Consider the following 22,749-nt stretch of genomic DNA (forward strand, 5'->3'; position numbering starts at 1 on the left):
CCTCTTGTTGCTCCCTTCCTGCCCCTTGAGTTTCTAGCACAGGAGGACTGCTGGACTTGCTGGCCAGTTAATGTAGCCAAATCCGTGAGCTCTAGGTTCAGGGAAAGATTGTGTCTTAATAAATAAGATGGAGAGCAATAAGGCTGCCACTTGATGTTGACTTCTGGTTTCTACACACACACACACACACACACACACACACACACGCACGCACACGCACAGATACGACACATGCACAGCAACATGAACACATACGTTGAAAGGAAGAAAAAAAATCACTCATCGGCTCATGTAAAAGTCTCCCACCGAAGTATCATATTTACAGTAGCACATACTTTTGATATCTGTGATGCAGTTCTGTTTCTTGATTTCATCATTCTTGAAAGTTATTAAAAACTGCTTGTGACAGCAGCACGTGCTTGGCCAGGGTAGGGTGCAAGCCGAAGAGAAGGCTCAGCAGTCAAGAGCATGTATTGTCCTGACTACCTGAGCTCAGATTCCAGCACCCACATGGTGGCTCACAACCAGTTTGGGGGGATCTGATATCCTCTTCTGACTTCCATGGACACCAGACATGTGTGCGGTACACACGTGTACACACACACACACACACACACACACAAAATCTAAAAGAAAAAAAAACTGTTTGAAGGCTAAACATGTAGCTAAGTGGTTAGAGCACCTGCCTAGCAAGCAAGAGGGGCCGCCTTTGAGCTCTAGCATTAAAACCAAACAGAAAAGCCTGCATGAAAATATCATTTGAAGGGGCATAGTACAGCATCGCCAACACATATGTAATTTCTGTGACAGGGCAAAATGGCTGAAGCACAACAATCACAGCTTCTGATCTTTCCTCTTTTTTTTCCTTTTCCCCCTTGAGAGGGTCCTTCACTCAGCTCAGTTCTGGGGTGTATGCTGGGCAGAGCAGGGCTGTGGGTGGAAGAGAAACACAGAAAAGGGGCACGTCACAGAGGGGCACAGAATATCCCAGAGGAGCTGTGGGGGCAGTGGAGAATGACAGGCGGCCTGGGACGATAGTCTCAAGGTAAGAAGAGGATGTGAAGGGAGCCTTTGACCGAACACCTACATTACTTTTTAGTGCAGGGGTAGCAGTGTGGCTCTATGGTAGAATGTTTGCCCTCTACCCCGGGGGGTTCTGCATTCAATTCCCAGCCCAGTAAAACCAACAAAGGAGCCCTCAAATGAAAGCGCTTCTTTGAGCTTTTGGCCTCTGAAAGGTTCTGCCCTGCAGACTATCAAAGCAGATGTTGAGATTTATGGCCAAACTTTGGGCAGAGTGCAGGGAATCTTATAAAAGAAGTGGAAAATAGTAAAATCTGGGGAGGACAGGAACTCCACAAGGAGAGCAACAGAATGAAAAAATTTGAACTCAGGGGTCTTTCCTGAGACTCATACTCCAACCAAGTACCATGCATGGAGATAACCTAGAACCCCTGCACAGATGTAGCCCATGGTAGTTCAGTGTCCAAGTGGCTTACATAGTGATAGGAAGAGGGACTGCTTCTGACATGAACTGATTGGCCTACTCTTTGATCACCTCCCCCTGAGGGGGGAGCAGCCTTACCAGGCCACAGAGGAAGACAGTGCAGCCACTCCTGATGAGACCTAAAAGACTAGGATCAGAAGGAATCAAAAGAAACCCTCCCCTATCAGTGGACTTGGGGAGGGCCATGCGTGAAGAAGGGGGAAGAAAGGAGAGATTGGGAGGGGAGGAGAGAGGGAACTAGAGGGGGGATACAAAGTAAATAAAGGATAATTAAAAATAAAATAAAATAAAAATAAAAAAAAAGTGCCTTCAGAAATCCAAAAAAAAAAAAAAAAAAAATTCTTTGCCATAGCAGGCTAGAAAAATGGCCAGGGTTACATGTGGTTCTTCTAATGGCTGAATTTGAGATTTTTAAAATGTTTTGAAATCCATAATGCTTTATTAAAGTTTATTGACACTGATTATTTATCATTGAAAACAGTTATTCTTTTAACAGCTAGGGGGGAAAAAAAGCCCACCACAGTCAAGCAAATCCTACCTGGGGAAAGCTTGCTTTTGCTGTCAGTAGTATTTTTTTCTAGTTTGTTCTTGGTCTGCATAGCAATTGTTTCATCCAAGTTTTCTAGAGAGAAAAGAAGTAATATGCCTTAATTTCCTAAGAAATTAAACTTTTGCTCTCATATGTGATGGTTACAGGTGTGCACCACAGCTCCTGTCTTAGATTTTATTCATTTTTATTTTTTTTGTTGTTGTTTCTTTTTTTTTTTTTTTTTCTACACAGGGTTTCTCTGTGTAGCTTTGGCTGTCCTGGACTCACTTTGTACAACCAGGCAGGTCTTGAACTCACAGAGATCCACCTGCCTCTGCCTCCCTGACTGCTGGGATTACAGGCGTGTGCCACTGCGCCCGGTTTCAGTTTTATTTTTAATTTCCTTTAAAGCATCTTTAAAGTATCTCATTCTACTCTAGGCTGGCCTGAAAGGTTCGCTGCAGCCAAGGCTGGCTTCCAACTCCATTTGAATCCTCCTACCCTGGCTTTCCCAGTCCTGGGATTACAGGCTTGAGACACAATGCCTTCTTGGCCAACCGGCTTAGCTAGTAAGCACTTCATTTTAATGACTTTTGTTTTTTTTTCAAGACTGAGTTTCTCTGTAGCTTTGGTTGTCCTGAACTCACTTTGTAGACTAGGATGGCCTCGAACTCTCAGAGATCTTCCTGCCTCTGCCTCCCTGAGTGCTGGGATTATAGGCGTGCGCCACCAGGCCTGGCTCTGACTTTTCACTTCAGTAACAACTTGTGGTTAGTGGTTACCATGTTAGAGACTTGGCTTCTGGTAGCGGCAGGAACAGTTGTTTCCGCTAAGTCTTTGCAGCATCTCTGCCTTATTTCCACAGGAGACATGCCAAAGCACAGAATTCCTCAGTCACACTGTTGACACTGTCCCGAACAATGTCTGCTCTACGTTGTGGTCCTGTGGGTCATGACCCCTTTTGGGGTCACATATCAGATATCCTGTATGTCATATATTTACACTAAGATTCATAGCAGTGGCTGGGCGTGGTGGTACATGCCTTTAATCCCAGCACTCTGGGAGGCAGAGGCAGGCAGATCACTGTGAGTTTGAGGCCGGCCCGGTCTACAAAGCAAGTCCAGGACAGCCAAGGCTACGCTGAGAAACCCTGTCTCAAACAAAGAAACAAACAAGATTCATAGCAGTAGTGGTTCTCAAGAGATGGGTTGTAACTCCTTTGGGGGGGTCCAACAACGCTTTCACAGGGGTTGTCTAAGACCCTGGGAAAACACAGTTATGATTCATAACTGTAACAAAATTACAGTTCTGAAGAAGCAACAGAGATAATGTTACGGTTGGGGGGGTCACCATTAAAGGGTGGCAGCATTAGTTGGATTGAGAACCACTGTGTTAAGGAATAGAGTTGGCCAGACACTACCAACTTGTAACATGAACACACTTCCTTTTAAGGTAAAGAACGTAAGTATGTACACACATATACCTAATCAGACATCTGGAAGACTGTAAATTAAAATGTTTTGAGGGGATTGGTCTCGGGAATGATTTTTAACTTTTTTTTATATTTCTCTTTTGGCTTGAATGGTTTTTTACAAGAAATATGTTTCTTTTTTTTTTTTTTTAAGTAATAAAACCAAAACCAGTAAAACTGTTTTTATGTAGAAAACTCTGGATTCCTGCTGAATAATTTTTGGATCACGTGGACCTGTGGCATTGCCTCATCTACTTGTTTCTCTTTGCCCCAGCAGAGTAAGAGGCTATGAGGCCATCTTGTCCTAAGCACATGGGTGGTGAAAATACTCAGAGAAACAAAAGTACTTAAAAAAAAAAATCAAATAATAGAGCACCTGCAATACATACTGGAGAAACCATATTTAACGTCTTAGATTTATTTATTTACTTTATGTGTGTGGATATTTTGTTTGTATGCATGTATGTGTACCATGTGTACTGGCTAGTTTTATGTCAACTTGACACAAGCCAGAGTCTTTTGGGAAGAGGGGACCTCAGTTGCAAAAAAAATGCCCCCCAAAGATTGGCTCATGGGCAAGCCTGTGAGCAAATCTGTGCTGCATTGCCTTGACTAATGATTGATTTGGAAGTGCCCGGATGACGGTGAATGGGGCCAGCCCTGGGTTAGCGGTACTGAGGGCTGCAAGAAAGCAGACTGAGCAAAGGCAGCAGGCTGTGTTCCTCCCTGGCCTCTGCATCAGCTCCTACCTCCAGGTTCCTGTCTACTTCTCGTAACAGTGGGGTGGTACCCGAGAGTTGTCTCATCCTTCATTTCACAGACATAAGAAGTGAAGCCTTGCGAGGCGCAGGGCCTGCCCAGCAGAGCAGAGAGAGGCTCCTGATGCCTAGCCAGCACTCTCCCTGCTCACCACATACAGTAACTATTCAGAGGGGAAAATCGAGAGTTAATCCAGACCTCTACACACAAGTAAAAAAAAAAAAAAAAAAAAAAAAAAAAAATTAGTGAGTTAAATTGTAATAAAATTCCTCCCTGGAGATTATTATAAAACACTAATAAGATTTAATATAAAAATGTGGAAGATTTTTCTTCCAGCAGTATTTATTAAGAGGAAAAGTAGAAAACATCTAATTCATTTTATTTGTATGCATCGTCAAGCTGGGCAATTCGGTTACCCTGGAGATCTGGGCTGCTCTGGCATAAATCATCAAATTAGTGAGGTGATTATTGCCAGATTCTTAATTTGCTTTGAACAGTGAAAACAGCCGTGGTAAAAATAAAGCAGAATCCTCACCAAGGTAGGAAACCCCTTCCTCTGGAGATATTGTACCGTATTTGACCATCATCTTCACAAAATCAATCAGCGTCTTCATGATAGTGATCAGTGTTTCTTTCTCTTTTGCTTCTTTTTCTATGTCAGAAAACAAAATAATTAATTAAAATTTTTTATTCATATTATTTTATGTGCATACCCATATGTGCTTTGCATCCATATATGGGTGTGCAGTACCTGCACAGACCAGAAGAGGGGGACAGATCCCTTGGAACTGGAGTTACAGAGGGTGGTGAGCCACAGCGTGGGTGCTGGGAACTGAACTTAAGTCTTCTGCAACAGCATCCAGTGCTCTTAACTGGTAAGCCATCCCTCCAAACCCCATGAGAACGAAAGTAAAGACAACTAATAGAAAATGTTTTTATCTCTTATTGTCAATTTATGAAGCATAGCATTGGAATTATTGAAATATCTCCTCTTTCATTTATAACAAAATCCACATACATTTAACTGAAAAACAAAACAAAACAAAACAAAACAAAACAAAACAAAAAACAACCCAACAATCTAAGACATTATTGGGAACATAGGGCAGTATATAGCCATACAAAACTGCTTTTAGAAAAGAGTGCACTTTAACTCTTCCATGGGGCTTTAATTACATCTGAAATATTGCAGGAATAAAGCAGACAACAAAGAGATCTTCTGGGACTGTAGCTCAGTTGGTATAGGGCCTGCCTACTGTGTACAAGGTCCTGAGGTTTAAGCTCCAACATCGACTAAAACAGATGGCGATGATACATGCCTCAGCATCTGGGAACCGGAGGCAGGAGGATTAGGAGTTTAATGTCATTCTTGGATATTGAGTTTGAGGTCAGCCTGGAATATATGACACTGTCTTAAACAAACCCGAAGAATAAAACAAATAAGGAACATCCCATTCAGCGGCATTTTAAAAATACCATAAAACTCACAGGTTGGGAGGAAGATGAGTTGGGGAGATCCTGAATGGGACGTGACAGATGGCTTTAGACATCAGAGCACTGGATCAAGGGTGCACATGGGTATTTAACACTATGCTGAGGCTCTTCAAGGATGATAAGTGACTCAACAGAATGACAGAGGTTCTGAGCTGGTCATTTGACAACCAATGGGGCAAGGCGGCTCAGAACAGATTTTACAGACACACAGCTCTATGGATTCAAGCCACGAGGCCTGTGCCATCTGGTCAGTGTCTGGACCTGAAGGACGAATCGAATTCTCTGGGAATGGAAGCTCATTCCACGATCACTTTATGGAGTAAACAATTCCAGAAATTTTTACACAGTTGTTCTCTTGATGACTGCGACAGGGACAGGGGAGGCCGCTGGGCAGTGTAGAGTACCAGCCTGAACAGTTACAGAAGAGCTGGGGACTACCATCCTTTGCAGAGTAACCAGAAACAGAAACCAAATCTTGCAGGCAGCTCAGGATGCATGTGACTGACAAGACCAGGGTAGGACTTGTTTGAAAAAGAACAATTTCCCACATGTGTTTGCATCCCTGACCTCTTTTCATCCAATGTTCATTTGAACTCACTGGAAAAAAAAATCAAAGCTGTATATGTCTAGTAAGCAATGTTTTGAATAATTTCAAGAAGAACAAATAAGGTTCCCACTAAGAGAGGAAAATGAAGAAAGAGTTGCAAAAGATTTAATACAACTGGCAGGATTTCCTCTTGATGTTTTGTTTTGCTTTTGACAATGTGCCTAGGAAACACACTGGGTAAAATGAGCCAGACACAGAGACAGTTAATACTGCATTCTCTCAGCAATGAACTTGAGGCTTCATTATCCATGGATTCAACTAGCTGAGGATCAAAAATACTACAGAAAAAAACAAAAAACAGACTGCCTATTTTTTTTTTTTTAAAGACATAATCTGGCTGTCCTGGAACTTACTTTGTAGACCAGACCGGCCTTGCACTCACAAAGATCCACCTGCCTTTGCTTTCCTATTTCTGGGATTAGAGGCATGCGCCACCACTGCCCAGCTAATTGAATGCATTTTTTTTTCTTTTTTTTTACTGAGCACAGACAGTAAGTTTTCCTATCATCATTCCCCAAGCATTACAACCATTTGCATGGCCCTTGCACTCTGGTAGACATTGTAAGTAATTGAGAGAGGATTTGAAGTCCATGGAAGGATGTGTGATGATTACATGAAAACACTATTTCCTATCCCCATGACGTATACATACACACTTTCTGTCTCTCTGTGACTCTGTCTCTCTTTTTCTCTCTCTCTGTGTTACTAGTAACCAAATCTGAGCCCCTGGACATGCTTGGCAAGTCCTCTATCTCTGAGCTTCAGCCATAGCCCTCACACTACTTTATAGAGAGTCCACATAGATTTTGAAGGCGGTCCTGACACTTACTCTACATGTCTGTGGAATATAAAATAGCCAAGATCACAAAAGTAGAAGGTAGAATGCCTGAGGCTGGGTAGAGAGGGTAAAATGGGAAGATTCTGGTCAAAGGTATGAAGTTTCTGTTCTACAGTGTGAATAAGTCCGGAGACTGTGCAGCTTGGAGGCTATGGATGACAACACTGAATTACATACCTGAAATATGCTAAGAGGGCAGATTCTCACAATAACAAGAAATAAAAAAGAGACAATGGTAACTATGTGTGTGACAGACATATAGTCATTGGCCTGACCATGATAATCATTTCACAATGCAGATGAAAGCCAAAACATCATATACAACTGTGTGTGTTTGTACGTAGCCAAGGCTGGACTCAAGATCACAATATAGACCAGGCTGGACCCATTCTCATAGTGATTCTTCTACCTCAGCCTCCCAAGAGCTAGGACTGCAGGGGTATACATATCAGTTACACTTCAATAAAGCTGGGGACAAAGCATTAAGAAAATCTGAAGGGCCAGAGAGACCAACATAGGCGCCAGGAGCACTTGCTGCCAAACCCGATGACCCAAGTCCCAACCCTAGGGCCCTTGTCAGACAAAAACCTGCCTCCTGCAAATTGTTTTCCAGTCTTCATAAGTGCCCAGTAGTGGCACACATGACCACACACAAAATGAATGAATAAATAAATAAGATAAAAAGGCTGATAACAAAAAACAAAACAAAACAAAACAAAACAAAAAAAAACAAAAAACCCAAAAAACAAAACAGCTACCCTAAGAGTAAAAGCTGAGCTGGGTCAGGGCAGGATGGTGACTCATCTCAGCATGTGACAGAGTTGGGTACCAGTGCACAGCAGGTGTACCACGACTGTTTATCAAACAATTAAGCCAACTGTCTGTAACAGGATTAAATTATCCAGAAACTCCACATTTCCCGATTTCTCTTTCCGAGACTAGAAAACTGCTTTCAGAAAAAAAAAAACAAAACGGATGTGAAATGTTTTCCCCAGCCAGCAGTGCGTGTCAGGGAGGACTGCACTTGGGAACTGAGAACAGGAAGAAAGCCGCCCACACGCTTCCAAGAATGACTGTCTCATTTCCCCTCCACACGGTCATAAAGCGCCCGATACCTGAATCGATGCTTGTCAGTAGTGCATAGAAGTTGGGGAAATACTGGAGTTCCTCGAAGTCATCTTCCCTGTTGGGGTTAGTTCTCCTTTCCAGGCCGTTGGACAAGGTCAAGGTGTTAGATACGGTCTCATCATTTTCTCTGTTGTTAGTAAAGCCATCTTGAGTGGCTGCTGCCGGAGTCTTCAGTAAGGGAAATATAACAATAGAAAACAAACATGGTTTACAACTAATGTAACTCTAGTTCAATTCTCTCATTTCCGGTGACCTTGAATGTGAACTCATCACAAGGTACTGTAGGTTCTGGGTATGAGGTATCTTGAGAAAGTATGATGGCGTGGCTCAGGAGAGACTAGACTGAGGATTTCTGTGGTTCTACTTTGGCCAAGTTTTCCTCCATGAGTTTTTCACTGAGGAGGACAGAGTTTTGATTCACACAGTGTAGGGGTAGGGTGGGGTGGACCAGGTCATTGTAGGAAATCTCTTCAGACTGTCCACCAGGAACAGAGGACTCACACCTCAAAACATCTGGGAGGTATTTGTGTCTGGATGATGAGATGCGTAAGATATATATATTCTCCCCTCAGACCTCATCCTTGTTTCTATTTTGGCAAAAGCTCCTTTGCCATCCGGTAGACTAGGCATACATCTAAGAGCTTTTCTTAACTTTTTCCTTTATTTCTCCACAGCTGATCCATTAATGCCCTCGTTGGCTTGACTTTCAAATCTTACGGCAATTTGTACTTCTCTTTCTCCAGTAACCCATGTTAATACAAGCAGCCGTTCATGCCCCACTGTCTACCTGGTACATCACTTACTTCGAATGGCTTCTCAGTTCAATATCTTATACCCAGTGGGCAGATGTATCCTTCTAGCAATGTGATTTTACAGCTCCTTTGCTTAAAACCTCCTACAAGGAGGCCAAAGGCATACCTGGTAAAGGGCTTGCTGTAGGAACACAGGAGTTTGATCCCTGAACCCGCATTAAAAATAAAAGTTGAGCCCGGTGGCACACGCTTGTAATCCCAGAGCTAGGAAGGCATAAATAGGCACATTTCTTTGGCTGGATGACCAGCCAACTTATTTTCTCTAGGTCTGTGAGAGACCCTGTTTCAAAGCACAGGACAGATGGTGCCTGAGGAATAGCACCTGAGGTTGTCCTCTGGCCTTCACATACATGTGCATGTATGCATGCACGTGTATGCAACACACTCACCTGTATACATGAACACATGCACCCGCACCCCCCCCAATCCCTGCTATAGTTTGGATAAGGTTTGGATATAGTTTGACAGGTTTGTACCTGTCAAAACTAACATTAAAATTTACACTGAAGGTCGGGCCTTGGAGATATAGTGAGCTCATGTAAGCTCCGCCCTCAGGAATGGATTAATGTCTGTATTGGTTTGAATGAGGTTTTCCCCATTTGATTACCTGGTCCCTCAGGTGATGCTGTCTTCCAGGGAGGCTTAGGAGGTGTGGACTTGTTGGAGAAAGTGTGTCCCTGGAGGCCTGCTTTGAGATTTCAAAGCTACACACCATTCCCAATTTGCTCTCTGCTTCCTGTTTACAGTTTAAGATACAAACCTTCAGCCTGCCTCTCCAGCCTCCATGCCAGTTTGACACCATGGCAATGGGGCTGGGCTTTTATCACTCTGGAACCACAAACCCAGATAAATGCCTCCTTTGTAAGTAGCCCAGGTCATAGTGTTTTTCACACTATGTTACGGAGACATGCCTTTCTTGAGACAGAGGCAGGACAGAAGATAGGGACAATGAAGAGGACACAAGAAGGAAAGGAAACCCTTGCCCTGGGGTCTGCTTTGCTTTTATTGTTGCCAGGGTAAAGAAACTTGAACAAGGCCTAAATTGCCTTCAGAGATAATGGTATGTTAATGGCCTCTCAAACAGGGGTGTTTAGAGCAACAAATGCTCCAGGGCTAGACTGTTGTCAAATTTGCACCCCTCTCTCATCTTTAAATCTAAGCAATGCACCTCACAAAACCACCTTGCAATTTCATTTACAAAAGAAAACCTACTTGCATTATTTTATTTTATAACTTTACTTAATTGCAAGCTTGCTTATTCTTTTTATGAGTACATTTAACTAATTAATTATTTGATTTAGTATGTGTGTGTGTGTGTAAACATTCATGCATGTTGATGGCCAGTCATGTGGGTGTTGGTCAGAGGACAACTTCAGATACTTGGTTCTCTGTCTGCCGTGTGGGCTGCTTAGGTCAAAAGGCTTGGCAGTGAGTGTCTTCACCCGCTGAGCCATCTGAAGGCTTCAGCCTTCCTAACATTTTAAACATGAAAGGCGTACCCTTTGTGCAATCTAACTTAAAAAGGCCCAGGGTCCCAGTCACAGCCATCATAAGGACATACAAGTGTGGCTCTCAGGGAGCCTGCACCCACAGCCTAGGTGTATACTGCTTTCCTGTGAGTTTCTGTCAAAACAGTTAACATATTGGCTGGCTTTGCCTCACCCTGGCTTGCCCTGGGATTAGTTTCTGAGCCATGGTCAAGAATCCGGCTTTACCTGAGTGGAAGCCTTAGGTGAATGGGTGCTCCTTGTGGGTGCTGGTGGCTGTGCTAGGCTATGTCTTCCCATTGTTGACAAGACTCACCTAGATGCAGCAGCCTAGCTACCTTGTGAGAGAGTTGTTAAAAGGTAGCTGGCAGCCGGGCGTGGTGGGCAAGCTCCACGCTCAGGAGGTAGATGCAGGTGGATCTCTGTGAGTTTGAGGCCTGCCTGGTCTACAAAGTGAGTCCAGGACAGCCATGGCTACACAGAGAAACCCTGTCTCAAAAAAACAAAACAAAACAAAACAAAACAACAACAAAAAGGCTGTCATGGCTCTTACACACACACCTGCTCGTCCTTCCCTTTCCCTTCTCAGCACACGACCTTACCAGAAGACCAGGAACTGTCCCATCGTCAGCTCTCTACCCTCCAAAGCTGTAAGCTAAGAGCATTTCTTTTTTTTTTTTAAAGGCTTAATTATTTTTACACGTATGGGTGTTTTGCTTGCATGAATATCTGTGTAGCACACATATGCCTGATGGAGGTGGCGATCAGAAGAGGACCCCCGAGGCTGGAGTTACAGAAGGTTGTGAGTCACACCACGTGGGTGCTGGGAATCTGATCTGCAGCCTCTGGAGGAGAAGTCACCCATCCCGCCAGCCTCTATTCTTTTCTTTATAAATTATATAGTCCCAGGTATTCTGCTGTGGCAACAGGAAGTGGATGAAGGCAAAATCCTTTCGTATTTCCCCTCGGCTTTTCTGGCAGGCATCAGACCCCACCTATGGCTCTCGAGGCTTTGTGTGGTCTGGGCTGGGTCTCCTCCTGAGTCTCTTTCTGTGTCAGCCATAAGCCCCTGTGTTAGTTGCCTGGATGCCCTACACATGTGGCCTCTCCTGTTTACAAGTTAATCCTATTTGACTTTTAGTTCTCAGCTCACATTGCTTCCTTAGGGAGGCCTTCTTTCAGCCTAAGTGCCGAATGGGGGCCTTTTCTCAAAGCACTTGATGCAGTTGCCATTGTAACGACCACTCTTTTCGGACAGTCTGAGTCTCCCACTGGAACTTAGCCTTTCTGGGAGGAGAGACCGTGTCTTTTTAAATGAGCACGACATTCTCAGCCCCATTCGGTACCCCGAAAGAATATTTTACTCCCATTGGTGCATCTAGAGGATATGAACAACAAGCCAAGCGCACGGACATTTTAGAAATGAATGAATAGAGCAAGCGAGGGGTCTTGAAACTGTTTCAGTTCAGACCTGTACGCTTGTTCTCTTGTGAATATGGAGAGTGTCATGGTTTGAAGAAGAGCCCCCACATAGATTTGAATGCTTGGTTACCAGGGAGTAGGGCTATTAGGAGGGGTGTCCTGGTTGGAGTAGGTGTGGACCTGTTGGAGGAAGTGTGCCAAAGTGTGGGCTCTGAGGTTTCAAACGCCTAAGCCAGGCCCAGTGCCTCCTGCTTTTCCTGCTGCCTGCCAATCCAGACGTAGAACTCTCAGCTACCTCTCTAGCACCACATCTTCCTGTATGTTGTCATGCTCTCTGCCATGATGATAATGAACTAAATCTCTGAAACTGTGAGTCAGCCCCAATTAAATGTTTTCCTTTATCATGGTGTCTCTTCATAGCAATAGAAACCCTAACTAAGAAAGAAAGCTTTTTTTTTTTTTAAGAGCAGGTAGATCATTAAAAGATATTTGAATAGGTGCCAGTTACTAGGACTTGGCACCAAGGAGAGAAAGGGAGAGTCTTTAGGATATCAAGGCAGAAATTCAGAAATAATCTTATTTTCTGGCCCTGGTGGTACATATCAGTAATCTGAGCACTTGGGAACCTGGGAGGTAGAGACAGAAGGATTTGATCTAGAGTTCAAGGACAATTTGGGGTACACAGAGAGTTAAAGGCTAGCCTGGACTACATAAGACAAACACACACACACACACACACACACACACACACACACACACACACAGACTAAACCCACACAAACATTACCATAATGTATGCGGTGGTTCATGCCTATAACCTAGCACCTAGAAGGCCAGAAGGCAGATTTACCACAGACTTGAGCCCAGCTTAAATACCGTTTGAGACCTGGTTTTAAAACAACCACCTTCTGGTCTGGAAAACCAGACCAGATAACAGACGTACTATACCCTATAAGCCTTTGCTTTTTACTGGAGAAGATCCCAGAGCTGATAAAAAGTACGCTTCAGGTCTGGGTCCTCAGGTGGGGGAAAATCAAAAGCATGGCGAGGAATCTGACAGCCTCCTATGGTTTGTTTCTTTAGAATTATAAGGAAAACTGAAGGAGAGAAAGATCGCAGTAGCCTTGTTGATTCCAAGAGGAAAATGCGGAGGAGGCCAGGAAGAGAAAATAAGGATGAATGGTGCGGTGGTTTGAACAGGAACGGCCCCCACAGACTCACGTGTTTGAAGGCTTGGCCCTTAGGGAGTGACACTATTAGGAGGTGTGGCCTTGCCGGAGGAAGCCTGTGATTGTGGGGGTGGGCTTTGAGCTCTCCTGTGCTCAAGCTATGCCCTTGTGCTGCCCGCATATCAAAATGCAGAACTCTCAGCTCCTTTCCAGCACCATGTCCGCCACGCTCCCTGTGACGATAATAACGGACTAAACCACTGAAACTGTAAGCCAGCCCCGATTAAACGTTCTCCTTCCTAACGAGTGGCCGTGGTCACGAGACCTCCTCACAGCACTAGAAACCCTAACTAAGACAAGTGGCAAGCCCAGGTGAAAGGTGACAGGCAGGCTTCTGAGCCAATGCAAAGGGGAAGGAGCAGGTGTAAGAACACAGCCTAGAAAAGAGGAACAGTGTAGGTCTGGGAGGAATAGTGCTATCTACTCCCCTTTGTGTGTGCGAGCATGTATGTGTATGTATGTGTGTGTGTGTGTGTGTGTGTGTGTGTGTGTGTGTGTGTGTGTGCGCGCGCGCATGCGCACATGTATAAGCAGAAACATGCCCTGGGAGTAGGTGAAAACATTCATTGTAAATGGAAGTTGAATACCCGAAAAGCTGTGGGGTACTGGTCCCAGCACACTGGGGTGGTATAAATAGTTGTGGAATATGATATATGATGCTCCAGTATGCTAAAAATACCAAACTCTTCCAATCCTCGTTGGCATCCAGCAAGGCACTAATTGTGCAGAGATACAAAAACACGCGTGCCCATGTCACGCACACCTTCCTGACACGCGTGAACGTACCACTTTCTCCGGTATTTTTCCATCCTGATTCTCGGTCCTGCTTGTGGGCTTATCCAGAGCCTCCTCCTCATAATTGTTGGCTTCTTTCGAAATCAATTTTTGCAAAGCCTCTGCTACTTCCTCTTCCAGGGTATGTGCCTGGCTTTCAGTGATCTGTCGTAAAGAGACCAAGCACATATAACTGCTACTCCTCCTCCTGGCTTTAAACAAACGTACAAGCAAACATCATCTGAACTCCATTCGTGGCCTTTCGGCTCAGATCAACTGTAAAGCCCAGCTGAACATACAGGCACTATGTAAGCATCCAAAGCTCAAGCTTCGGGGAGACCTACTCCGCTAGGACTCCTGTGAACTCCATCAAGTACCAGCATGGCACGGTTACCCGGAGGGTGCAGAAGTGGCATGCATAGCTTCACAGAAACTACCAGCTCTCTAGTGAGACGTAAGGCCCAGCTCAACAAAAGTGAAAACATACCTGGGTACCAGAGACCTCACTACTTGGTGCTGGTGAAGTCATGGAAACTGGAGGAAAATCTACAACCACCATAATCTCTGATGACACTCTAAACTTTTGTCCTTATACTCACAGAGATGAGTGTAGCCTTCACCCATGATCGAGGCAGCTTCTCTTTGCAACGGACAATCCCTTCTAAGACGGGCTTTGACAGTCACCGCCCAGCACTCCAGGACGAAATGTCTTTTAGACTATTCATACAGGCTGCCAGTGCTACTTGCTGAAACCTTACGGATGTTTCCAGGAGGGCTGCTGCTCTACAGCTTCCGGTCACATGGGCAGTTCCATACCCCTTGTAACTGGAAAGTGAGAACCTTAGTAAAACCTGCTGGGCCTGTGTGAGGGCTGAGCAGCCAAGCTGAGGCTAGGGATGGCTCAATGGCTCAGAGTTCCTCAAACATACACTGCAAGTCTCTGTTTGCGTTATTTCTGGTTTTGCCACATACATCCTCTGCCAGTTATATCCTGACTTCCCTTCTAAGCTCACTTTACATACCTCTCCCTCCGCAGTCTTTCCTGACTTCCTTGCCTGGCAAGCTGTGCAGCTTCATCTGACTCTCGGGCGGCTTGTGTGATGGGTGTATGTGTTTATCTGGCTCTTCGGGAAAACTCAAGGGAATTCTTTGGAGCCTAGTACAAAGCAGGTGTACCATAAACACTCGGGTGGTGGCATTATGAGGCCTGACTCAGGGCACGGCAGACTGTACCAAGAACCGAGTTCACTCTCACGCGTACAACTTACGAGGCCGAGATTCAGCAGTTTAGAAACGATCTTGTCAAACACTCCTCTGTCGTTCTCCTCATAAATCCTGGTAGCAATTTTATGGACAATATCTTCAGCAGTTAAAGGAGTTCCATCCAGTTGATGAAGTCCATCTGGGTCATCTAGACAGAGCAAGCAAGGCTTCACATCATGGCAAGTATAGACCTATCCTACGCATCATATTATAACCTATACTTTTAAAATACTTAGAATTTTTCTTACATTTGTTTATTTATTATTATTTACTTATCATCCATCTATTTCGAGATATGACCTACTGGGTCACCCTGGCCGGCTTGGAACTTGCAGCAATCATCCATCCTCTGCCTCTTGAGTGTTGAAATCACAGGCACAATTTACCATGCCTGGCTGCGACAGAGCCTCCGTGTAACAAAGCTTAATGTGCTAAACTGCAGTCTCCGAAAGACAGGGGGACTTATTTTATGAGCTTGGAGTCAAAACTTTAAAAGAAAGCAAGAGACGTGCACAGACAACGGGCGAATCTTTGTGGAAAAGCCTGCGAGTATATGTCCTCAAGTTTTCCTGGGAATACACTTGGCAGTGTAACTCCAGACTAAAGCAAGAGCCTCCTGAGTGAGGGAAAGGGGCTTGGTGTGATGGGTGAGTCACTCCTGCAGTCCGAGCATTTGGGAACCTGAGGTAAGAGGGTTTGCTAGCCTGAGCTACAGAGTGAGACCCTGTCTCAAACAAAACAAAACGAGTCCAAACTCCAAACAACAAATAACATGAGAGAGAAAGGAGATGAGGGTGATGAGACTTTGTACCACTTGCACAAGAATCCCAGAAATCTATACCACATGGAGGAGATCCAATTTACGAAGTGGTTGGCTTTCCCTGTCCAGTGGAGGCAGATGGGAAAGGTCAGTAGTTTAGACCAGTGACATTTCTTGCCATTTACACAACCTTGCCTCACTGTACAAAATAATAAGGGTATTGGGCTGTGTGTTTAGGTCAGTGCTAGAGTGCTTGCCTAGCATTTTTAAGCCCTGGCTTAGAGTCCCAGTACTGAACACAAAACAAAACAATGAAACAAGCGAATACGGACAAACAGGGACATTTAATTAATGTGCTCTTAATGGCATTGTTGGAAGGAGCAGATAAAACAAGGTGTTAAAGCCATCTTTTGGGTCATGTGTGGAAGAGTGTACTATTATAACTACGCAGAGTCGACTTGGATTTTTAATTAAAGGGACCGTGATTACCTTCTGGAGAAAGCGAAAACCAAATTGCTGGCCAGATATGCTACAAATAATGCTGTGTGTATGTGTGTGTGTGTATGTGCTGGCTTTGAACTCACAAAGATCTTCCTGCTTCTGCCTCCAGGGTGCTGAGATTAAATGCATGCAGCATTATGTCCAGCACTATGAATAATCTTTATCGCTTTCACTCAAAGAAAGAACAACTCAATTTCCATCCCGATTCTGCCCTTTTCTTCCAAGGCCCTCGGGAATTTGGCCAGGGAATTTCTCCCATGGTGTGGCCTTTTTTCTAGAGCGTGGCGATGGGGGCCACAGCCTCAGGCAGACCCCTTCCCTGTCTTTTGGAAGCAATCTTATTAAGATGAGTGGTGATGATACGCAAAGGCTGACATCCTCTTCAGCTGGGAGGCCTTTGAGACCCAAGTACCAGAATGACAAGAATCATAAAATTAGTTCCCCTCTTGGCTGGTTGGAAGTTGAGCTCTTCATCTGTTTCTCAGGAGCACGGCGTCTCTATCGCTTCGGTCTGAATTTTCCATTTGTGGGTTGCAAGCCAGGCACTGGGGAATAGTCCTCCATCTATGCAGAGGTGGAAGAATTTACTTCCCTCCGCACTTATCCCTCAGGATCTGAGAAAGGAAGAATGTTGGCTGCCTGCTGAAGCTGGAAAATAACCCAGCTGACTGTTTTCAGTTCATTTACTTAGAAGGCTGGTAACTCAGAAGAAATATCTTCCTCCTCTGCTGGCCCACTGCAGGCTCTTTAGCCAGGGACTCAGGTCTCCCACAGTGGAACTTTGCTAGCTGCAGTTGAAGGTGAAGAAGCACATGGCCACTGCCCTTACCTTCCATCAGTTTCTCCCAAGCTCTTTGAAAATGAGCAGAATACCTTACGGTGTTTTTCCTCCTGTGCACAAAGGAGAATTTTATGCTCCCTGTGTGAAGCCTCAGAAAGAAGCCGGCAGGGGTTCACATTTTAAGCCTTCAGGCAGCTACAGTGTCCTGTACAGACATCAAAGGACTGTGCCCTGCCATTATCTCCCTGGTATCCCAGTTAGTACCTGGAATTCATTTCTCCAGTAAAATTAAAGTCTTAAGATGTGCCAGACACCGGAGGCAGAGCGATGGCTCTATCTAGTATTTCACTCAGCACCAGGGATTCATTTCTCGGTCAAATTGAATTCAGATCTTAATGTCTGCCAAACACCAGTAAAGTGATGACTGGGTTCAGCATGGTCCCTGGATGCCCTGAGCTTATTATCTAGTTCATAGCTTGCAATGTAGGAATTACGTGCTAAGTCTTGCTGGTGAACACCCAAAGGAGGCTAAAGCATAAGTAGATTAAAAAAAAAAAAAAAAAAAAAAAAACAACAAAAAAAAAAACAACAACAACAACTGGCAAGAATCTTGAATTTGGAGCTTCCTTAAAGATGGGCTTAGGTCCGAGTAGGACATAGCCTGCCAAAGATAATCTCCCTTACCCTGCCTTCTGGGATGAAGCTTGCACTTCTTTAATGTTCTGTTCAAATGCCTCAGTAGGTTCAAACCCTCTGGCTGTAGGATTTGCAGCCTACAAGAGGAAAGGAAACTAGGTGGTTTTTTTTTTCCCTCTCAAAGTAGTCTCTCTAAACTGACCCTTGACTCAGTTTCTCTAGGATCTCAGGTAAAGTTAAAGTAAATTCTAGGATAAGCCTAAAACCCTAAGGACAAGCTCTAGAGTTCTAAACCTATGAGTTGACAGTAAAATAAATAATTTAGTAAGCAGCCGTTCAAGTTAGTGGTCAAGTCACAAGAAAATCCATGTCTCTGCGGGCGCCTATAACCAGTGGGACTACATTCTTTTTATATTTTATTAAACCAAATGTTCTCTTCAACCTGAGTGATTAAATTTGTTTTTGGACACAGTTATGCCCAGTGCCTGTTTGCTTCTGGCCAATATACTTTGTGTTAAAAAGGAGAATTCAATATTTAAATTCCCCAAGTAGCAAAACATAAATCATTGCCTCTGTCTAACTAACACATAAGATCCACTTCTAAACTCCCCCCAAGACTATGACGTTCTGTGAAAGTCCCATTTAATTGGGAGTCATGCCCCTCCCTTCCCCAGATAATCAACATAATTCTCTCGTTGCCATGAAACAAAATAAGGACAGAGAAGAGAGCCTGCATTCACTTCTCAGCACCGGTCTGCAGAATGGGAAACGCTTCCTCCTTTCCAGGACGCCTCATATCAATTCACTTATTCCCTCACACATTCTTGCATCTCTTCACCCATTTATAGAACCACACAACGAATTAATGACTACTCAGGCCCTGGCCTAGAATGTCTCTCTTCTTGTGAGTTTTCCAATGTAGTTTTGGATAAAGACAATCATAAGTGGTCACAACTACAAATATAAAAGTTCAAACTACAAGAAGTGCAATGAAGGCAAGGGGCAAGGTGCTGATCAGATTATGCATGCCAGACAAACCCAGAAGTGTTTGACTAACCCTGAAGACGGGGACTGTATGCAGGATTTGGTCCCAAGAGAAGTGAGAATTTACTAAAGGGATTTATGGGAAATAACTTCATGCTCATAGCATACTTGCAATTCTGGCATCTATAAGTTGGAGGCATGCAACCCTCAAGATCCAGGCCAGCCTGAGCTACATGCAAGACCTTGACTCAACATGGACAAATGAACAAACAAACAAAACTAACTGGGCATGCTGTTCGCAGTTCCAACAGTCAGAAAGCTGAGGCAGGAGGATCATGAGCCTAAAGCTAGCTTAGACTATATAGGAAATACCGTTTAAAAAAAAAGTCTCAAGGGCTCTGTGGTTGTAGCTCAGTGGTAGAATGATTGCTTAGCAAGAATGAGGACCTGAGCTATTGAGCACTGTCTTCAAGGAATAGCTTGTACATATTACACTATTTCAATTCGTAGTTGTAGATTAAAAAGTCCGCTCCAGCTGTCTCATCATGAATAGGTTGAAAAAAAAAAAAAGCTGGAGTGTTTGCTGGGAGATGTGTAAAAGATTTTGCTGTAGTTCAAGTGAGATGTGATTGGGTGTTGGGTAAGGTTGGTGGTGACTGGGAACAGTAGTTGTCTGTTTGCAAAGACAAAGTTTGAAGATAACATGGGGAGCGAAAGAAATAAGCTTTGGAAGGTTATGACAGAGGTAAGAAAAAACTCAGGGTGCCAAAGGAAGAGAATTATCATAGGATTAAGTCAGTCTGGGATACAGAAAGTACCAGGCCAGCCAGACTGTCTCAGAAAAGTGATAAAGGTGATGATGGCAATTAGTTTCCCTTCCTGATGCTTTGAGAGAAATAAAAACCTGATGCCTGCATTTTACATCATTGAATGCATTTTATTATTTCTAGTCATTATCAGTAAATTTTGGCCTCACCTCAGCTTTGGCCTCGACAAATAAGAGCATATTATATGAGCATATTAGATATATTTTGAAAGTATGTGACCTTTTCTTAATATGTGATGAAAAATTCAAAATGAGAAAAAAAAAGGTACTGAGGCACCTTTTAAATCATTTACCTTGAAATTTGTGGTCCAGTCCGCTCTTGGTGGAATCGTACTCATCAATCAGCTTTCTGTTTTTCGTGGAATCAGTATCCTCTACGTTTAGTTTGTTATCAAACGGGATGCTTCTTATGGATTGCTTTTCTTTCTGAACTTTCTCCTTTTCTGCTATTGCCTTTAGCAGATTCAAGTTATCAACAGAAGAATAATTGCTTTCACGTGGCTTGCTTTCTGGAAACAAAAAAAGTTCCAAGCCCAATACATCCATTTTAGTTTAGAATCCCATGACCAACATTGTTTAACTGAACAGCAGTGTGATTTCCCTTTACCTGGAGGGTAGGCCTTTTTAATCTTGTCTGCCTCCGCCTCAGCGATCTGTGAAACAAACAGGAGACAGACCCGCTTTTAAATCACTGCTTCACTGCTTCCCAAGTGTCTGAGCCAAACGACTTACTCGCTATGAGACTTAGTTTTGTTTGTAAAACGCAGGTGAAAAGCACTGTTGTAAGGATTAAATGAAATAAAACCAAGGGCTGATAAGCTTTGAGTACTAATTCCTGTCTCCTATAACACTGACAGAAGATAAATCTTCAGCTGAGCATGGTAACATGTGCCTGTAATCCCAGCACTCAAGAGGATGAGACAGGAAGATCAAGAGTTTTAGGGCAATCACAGCAAGACTCTGTCTCAAGCAAAACAAAACAAGACAAAACAAGCCATGCACACGCTTTGGTAAAGTAAACAGTCTTCTACCAGTGGATACAGTATTGACCTCACTGTATCCATCACGTGGTCACTCTATATATTATACAGAACTCAGTGTACATAACTGGGAGAACATACAACTATCGAGACGAGATCTCACATCTTAATTTTTGTCAATTTAGCCTTAATCTCCTGGAGTTTATAAATGTAAAGTGGCTAAAATGCCATGACACAATGACAATAATTGATAATGAGGGTAAAATTTCATAAGCAGTTATAATTTTGCATCCAACCTACCTGTTCATTCAAAGGTCTTTCTGCACTCAGCTCTCTATTATGCAGAGATTTGTCTAGAATAAACACACATAAATATAAATTTAATGGTGCATTTGGGTGGTAAAATCTGCTTGTTAAAATAAAAAACCATAGTGAAAAAAAAATTCTTGGAGAAGTAACTCTGAAATAAAATTTATATTAGCAAAGATTACCAATTGTATAGATGATGAGTATCAGTGATTACTATATTACTGCCTGTCCTGAGTTAAATGCCATCACACTTTTGTTTTCTGATCAGAAATTTAACGTATAGTTTCAATTCTTGGCTTATTAGCTCTTTCCAATTAGAAATACACAATCTGGATTGCCATTGCTGGCACGGTGAAAGGGTTCATCACATTCTGCATGTGTAACAAATAGACTATCTTAGCAAAAAAGAAAAAAAAATCCAAGTCACTTTAAGAACAGGTACCAGTTTCCTTTATCAAAATAAGGTCCTTATAAACAGCCCATATTATTGCTCTCTTATTTAGAAAGTGAAGGGACAAAATTTATCTTTCTTCTTTCAAGTCAAAAACGATTCCGTCAATAGGCACGGATAGGGTAAGATCTGGTTAGAAAAACTAAGCGAGGCGATTTAGAGCTCACGGGTCACAGCAGGCTTTACCTTCGCTGGGTCAAATGCAAAGGATCTCTGAAGCAGAGACATGTCCACATACCTTGGCTGCCTTCGGGTTTGGGGAAAGCTTGAATTTGGCCGCTGTTGAGCACCAACACCAGGATCCAAGAGCCGGTCCAAAGGAACCCCATTCTTCCTTTCTCCGTTGCTCTCTGCTGGAAAGAGCCTGGCGCCGGGCCCCTGAGCTGCAGCTTTTGTTATGAATGAGAAGGGGAGTAAGAAGCTGGAACGGACAGGAGCCTGGGCGCGGGGGAGGGAGAGATGCTGGACGGCCAGGGCTTGCAGCTGTGGCCTGAGGGAGGATGCAGGCCCTGGAGCAGGTGAGCAGGTGCAGCGGGCGCTGTCCGCTCCCCGGGTGCTGAAGTTCCTGCGCCCTGGGCGGACGCGGGCCTGGGCGTAGCTTTACTCCACTAGCTCCAGGAAAGGAAGTGAGGAGGAGGCGCATGCTCCATGCGAACCAGAGGCGTGAGGATGGCGTCAGCGACTCGGAGCTACTCCAATCCCGCGGGAACGGAGCGGGGGAGGGGCGACCGGCGAGCTCGCGTAGTTTTCATGCCGCAGTCTTGTTCGTGTTCCGACGTCCAAGTCCGGCCGGATTGCAGGATTGCGGGGTGCTAGGCATGGTTGTAGTACCTCAAGGACCGAATGCCCTCCCTCCCCGGGATTGTCAAGGAGAAATGGATAATCTTGTCTACTTTCGACTGGTGATTCTTCTGCAGTATCTGCTCTAAAATCACCCCCTGCTGCACTCAAAACGTATAATTCTATTATACCTATATAATTTTGTTATAATCAAAAGATGTAACTCTACAAAACCGTAGGAAATCCTGCTTTTATTGTCTTTTTTTTTTTTTTTTTTTGATGTTTTTGAATCTCAGCTCCACAGGCGTCTTTTGGTTGGGAAATTGTACAAATATTATTTCAAGTAGATTGTGCGCATAACTTCAGTTTCGCAGATGGTGAGACAGAAGAGAAAAGAGCCCTCACCAGTCCGGGAGATTGG

At 43.9% G+C, this 22,749-nt stretch overlaps 1 protein-coding gene across 1 annotated transcript in view; it reads right to left on the minus strand.

The window, feature by feature from the left end:
• Scg3 (secretogranin III) overlaps positions 1–22,186 on the minus strand; it is a 35,522-nt gene extending 13,336 nt beyond the window's left edge. The window contains exons 1-9 of the mRNA XM_055598711.1: positions 21,787–22,186; positions 21,089–21,141; positions 20,416–20,461; positions 20,102–20,317; positions 15,326–15,468; positions 14,070–14,222; positions 8,321–8,501; positions 4,802–4,918; positions 2,046–2,129 (exon numbers count right to left, since the gene is read on the minus strand). Of these exons, the coding sequence (XP_055454686.1) occupies positions 2,046–2,129; positions 4,802–4,918; positions 8,321–8,501; positions 14,070–14,222; positions 15,326–15,468; positions 20,102–20,317; positions 20,416–20,461; positions 21,089–21,141; positions 21,787–21,877 (1,084 nt within the window). The 5' untranslated portion in view covers positions 21,878–22,186. The remainder of the gene's footprint in view (positions 1–2,045; positions 2,130–4,801; positions 4,919–8,320; positions 8,502–14,069; positions 14,223–15,325; positions 15,469–20,101; positions 20,318–20,415; positions 20,462–21,088; positions 21,142–21,786) is intronic.
• Between the last annotated feature and the right edge of the window lie 563 nt (positions 22,187–22,749).

The sequence above is a fragment of the Psammomys obesus genome, unplaced genomic scaffold, assembly GCF_907164565.1.
Source record: "Psammomys obesus unplaced genomic scaffold, mPsaObe1.curated_primary_1811, whole genome shotgun sequence".
NCBI lineage: Eukaryota > Metazoa > Chordata > Mammalia > Rodentia > Muridae > Psammomys > Psammomys obesus.